This window comes from Otolemur garnettii, unplaced genomic scaffold (genome assembly GCF_000181295.1).
Source record: "Otolemur garnettii isolate 467f Iridium unplaced genomic scaffold, OtoGar3 scaffold00022, whole genome shotgun sequence".
In the NCBI taxonomy this organism is placed as follows: domain Eukaryota; kingdom Metazoa; phylum Chordata; class Mammalia; order Primates; family Galagidae; genus Otolemur; species Otolemur garnettii.
In genome coordinates this window covers 17,189,561-17,193,839 of record NW_003852417.1, presented here as the reverse complement: position 1 = coordinate 17,193,839, position 4,279 = coordinate 17,189,561, and the positions used below count along the sequence as shown (strand labels likewise).

General features: G+C 38.4%; 1 protein-coding gene across 1 annotated transcript in view; it reads left to right on the top strand.

Annotated features, from left to right (window-relative positions):
* The window catches only part of HADHA (hydroxyacyl-CoA dehydrogenase trifunctional multienzyme complex subunit alpha), a gene marked incomplete at its 3' end in the record, with an annotated part of 40,840 nt that overhangs the window by 11,179 nt on the left and 25,382 nt on the right, over window positions 1-4,279 (top strand). Inside the window, exons 4-5 of the mRNA XM_023511818.1 lie at window positions 634-767; window positions 4,141-4,277. Coding sequence (XP_023367586.1) covers window positions 634-767; window positions 4,141-4,277 — 271 coding nt within the window. The remainder of the gene's footprint in view (window positions 1-633; window positions 768-4,140; window positions 4,278-4,279) is intronic.

The following is a 4,279-nucleotide window of genomic DNA, read 5'->3' as shown; positions in this document are numbered from 1 at the left end:
GTGGCAGGCACCTGTAGTCCCAGCTACTTGGGAGGCGGAGGCAGGAGACTCGCTTGAGCCCAGGAGTTGGAGGTTGCTATGAGCTGTGATGTCATAGCACTCTACCCAGGGCTACAGCTTGAGGCGCTGTCTCAAAAAAAACTAAAAAAAAATTTATAAAGAAAAAAATAATAATCACTCATAATCCAAACCCAAAGACAACATTTTTTTTCTTCTAAGACATAATCACATTTAATTCAATTTCAACACATATTTACAAACCTGTGTCTTATTTTGATTTCCTCTCTCCCTTAATATTATTAAAAAAATTGTATTTTTTAATAGTAAATATTTGTAGATTTATTTATAGCCTGCATATGATTCAGACTCTCAGGAATATGACCCTGACTTCCTGCTTTGAGTACACCTATTTTTAAAGAGAAGGATGCTTATAGTTGGCCAAAGCTGCTTGAATAGAAAGCTACTGGGTTACGGATAGGGGTAAGAGGGAGATTCTTGCATGCTCCTAATAGTATATTTCTGCTGGATAAACATATTTCCTATAATCACATAATCAAAATAGCTTTTGATAGTGATATATACATCTTTTACTTAAAATTGAAACCCTTGGATTTATATATTTCCCTTTGGCAGGTAAATACGCTGAGTAAAGAAGTGCATTCAGAGTTCATAGAAGTAATGAATGAAGTCTGGGCTAATGATCAAATCAGAAGTGCCGTCCTTATCTCATCAAAGCCAGGCTGCTTTATTGCAGGTGCTGATATCAAGTAAGTTTTAGGAAACTTGAAATCGCCTTTTGTGAGTATAATAAAGTTAACAAAAGAGAGGGAGGGGGCCACTTGTTTAAATCGCATCTGACTAAGTACAGCCTTTCCTTAAAGAAGTTGAAAGCAGGCTTGGTGCCTGTGGCTCAAGTGGCTAAGGCGCCAGCCACATACACCTAAGGTGGCGGATTCGAATCTAGCCTGGGCCTGCCAAACAACAATGATGGCTGCAACCAAAAAAAAAATAGCCAGGTGGAGGCAGGAGACTCACTTGAGCCCAGGAGTTGGAGGTTACTGTGAGCTGTGATGTTACGGCACTCTACCCAGGGGGACAGCTTGAGGCTCTGTCTCAAAAAAAAGAAGTTGAGCAGTTTTTTTTTGAGCAGAATAAAATGCTATAAAATTAAACTCATAACTCATGCCATTTTTAACTCATCAAACTAGCAAACATTTTAAAAGTTTGAAAATACCATGCGTTAGCTAGGACTCAGGGAAATAAGAAAGTTAATATATTACTAGTAGGAATGCCAGTGGTATGGCCCCTTTGGAGAGCAGTTTGGCAACATTTAGTAAAATTGAAAATATATGTTATATAATCTAGAGAAATCTCTTTTTTGGTAAGGACCAATGTACAAGGATCTTCAGTCCTATTTAGTTTAAAATAATGAAGAATTTGAAACAAACCAAATGTTAATGGATAAGCAAAACATGGAATATTCACATGATTAAATACTACAAAACAAAAGGAATTAGCTAGATTCACAACTTAATGTTATAACTCAAAAACGTAACGTTAACATTAAAAAGGCAGGCTTGGCGCCTGTAGCTCAAGTGGCTAAGGCACCAGCCACATACATCTAAGGTGGCAGGTTCGAATCCGGCCCGCCAAATAACAATGATGGCTGCAACCAAAAAATAGCTGGGCGTTGTGGCAGGTGCCTGTGGTCCCAGCTACTTGGGAGGCTGAGGCAGGAGACTCGCTTGAGCCCAGGAGTTGGAGGTTGCTGTGAGCTGTGATGCCATGGCTCTCTCCCCGGGGGGACAGCTTGAGCTCTGTCTCAAAAAAATATATATCTATATTGGCTCGGCGCCTATAGCTCAACCAGCTAAGGCGCCAGCCACGTACACCTAAGGTGGCGGGTTCGATCCCCAGCCTGGACCCGCCAAACAACAATGACGGCTGCAACCAAAAAATGGCCGGGCGTTGTGGCCGGCGCCTGTAGTCCTAGCTACTTGGGAGGCGGAGGCAGGAGACTCGCTTGAGCCCAGGAGTTGGAGGTTGCTGTGAGCTGTAATGCCATGACACTCACCCAGGGGGACAGCTTGAGGCTCTGTCTCAAAAAAATAAATAAATAAATAAATAAAATAAAATAATATATATATATTAAAAATGCAAATTGCAGAACGTTTCATGTAATATATAGTTTATGCATTTTTAAACCAAACATGAAATTTTTTTTTTTTTTTGAGACAGAGTCTCCCTATGTTGCCCTGGGTAGAGTGTCGTGGCATCATAGCTCATCATCAAGCTCAAATTTGGGGGCTTAAGCTATTCTCTTACCTCAGCCTCACAAGTAGCCAGGACTGCAGGTGCTTGCCATAACACCCACCTGTTTTTTTGTTGTAGTTGTCATTGTTGTTTGGCAGTCCCGGGCTGAATTTGAACCTGCCAGCCTGGGTGTATGTGGCTGGCGCCATAACCACTGTGCTATAGGCGCCAAGTCAATTTTTTATATTATTTATGGATATAAGTATATAGCTGGCCTGGAAGGATAGGCTACCAATATGAAAGTGGCTGCTTCAGGGAAAATGAAGGGGTGGGAAGACCTAAGATTAGCAAAGGAAATTTTACAGATGTAGCTAGAATTTTCTTTCCCTTTTTTAGGTGATAGGATGTTTGCTCACATATAATTTGTTTACAATCACAACAAAGAGCAAATGATATTTCAGCGTTAGTTTAAACTTGCAGGTACCCAACCTTTTTTCTTTTGTGCTGCACATTGAAGAAGAATTATCTTGGGCCACACATCAAATACACAAACACTAATGAAAGCTGATGAGCAAAAATGAAGTTCTGTGCATAATTTTCATGATATCCAACACCATAGATAAGCAAAACAGTCTTCAGATATTCTACATGTGGCCCATAAGCCACAGGTTGGACACCCTTGAAAGGTTAAAACATTAACACTTATTCACTCTGTCAGAATATAGGTATTTGTTATATTATTCTTTGTATTTTATCTATATTTTAGACAATTATGGCCAGCATTGTAGGCTTAGTAATTTGTACTTAAGCTGTTTGTAAACGTATTTTTAAACCTTGTTTCACATTGTGAAACATACCCTTTCATATGTATAGTACTTAGAATTTATAAATGTTCAGTTTATTTAATGTTTTTTTTTTTTTTTAGAAAAAGCAACCTTATCTGTATCTAGTGCTTTTTTGTTCTAACTCAATTATTATTTGTATGTTTGTTTGTTTTGAGACTGCGTCTAGCTCTGTGTTGCCCAGGCTAGAGTGCAGTAATATCCTCACAGTAGCTTCAAACTTCTGGCCTTATTTTTTTTCCATTTTTAAGAGAAACAAGGTCTTGCTGTCCAGGTTGTTCTTGAACTCCTGGCCTCAAACAATCCTGTTGCCTCACCTCCCAAAGTGATAGGATTACAAGTGTGAGCCAGTGTGCTGGGCCTAGCTCAATTATTTGAGCCTAATGAAATACTGATGTGCCTGGCATTAGCTACTATTAGCCACAGGAAAATATATGCAGCTTCTATGAAGTCCTCTAAACAACTCCTAGTGTATAAAATGACAGAAAATCTAGTTATCCTTGGTCAAAATTTTAAAATCCACATCTTAAATGTTTTTAGAAACAAACTAGCAAATGACACAGACTGATATTAAAGAATACTGAGTGTCAGATTTTATACCAGATCTCTTTTTAATCATTAGGGGTATTTAGAGGTTTTAGATCCCTTAAAACAACTTGGAAGCATTCTTTTTGTTGTCATTTTGATTGCTATTTAATCTAACCACCTGATCGTGAAAATGTTTAATCTGATAATGAAAATATGTAGCAGCAGATGATTTTCTCATGTACAGAGCTTTTTAACCTAATGATTTGTTATAGAAGCAAAAATAAATGATGGAAAATGTTTTGTGTTTTCTGGATTCAGAAATTTAACACTTTTTGTAAAGAGGTAATATGGCCAATTTGAGCGCTATTTGAAGCAAAATCACTCTTGAACTATTGAGTATTTGAAGATTGATTACCATCGTATTTATATACAATAAGTGTATTGTGGACAAGATATTGAACAAAGTAGCTTATAGTTTGATCTTTCCTTTTTTTTGCTGTTTTCATGGACACGGCAGCATGTTATCTGCTTGCAAGACTCCTCAAGAAGTAGCACAAATATCACAGGAAGCACAGAGAACATTTGAGAAACTGGAAAAGTCCACAAAGCCTGTCGTGGCTGCCATCAGTGGGTCCTGCTTAGGAGGAGGACTTGAG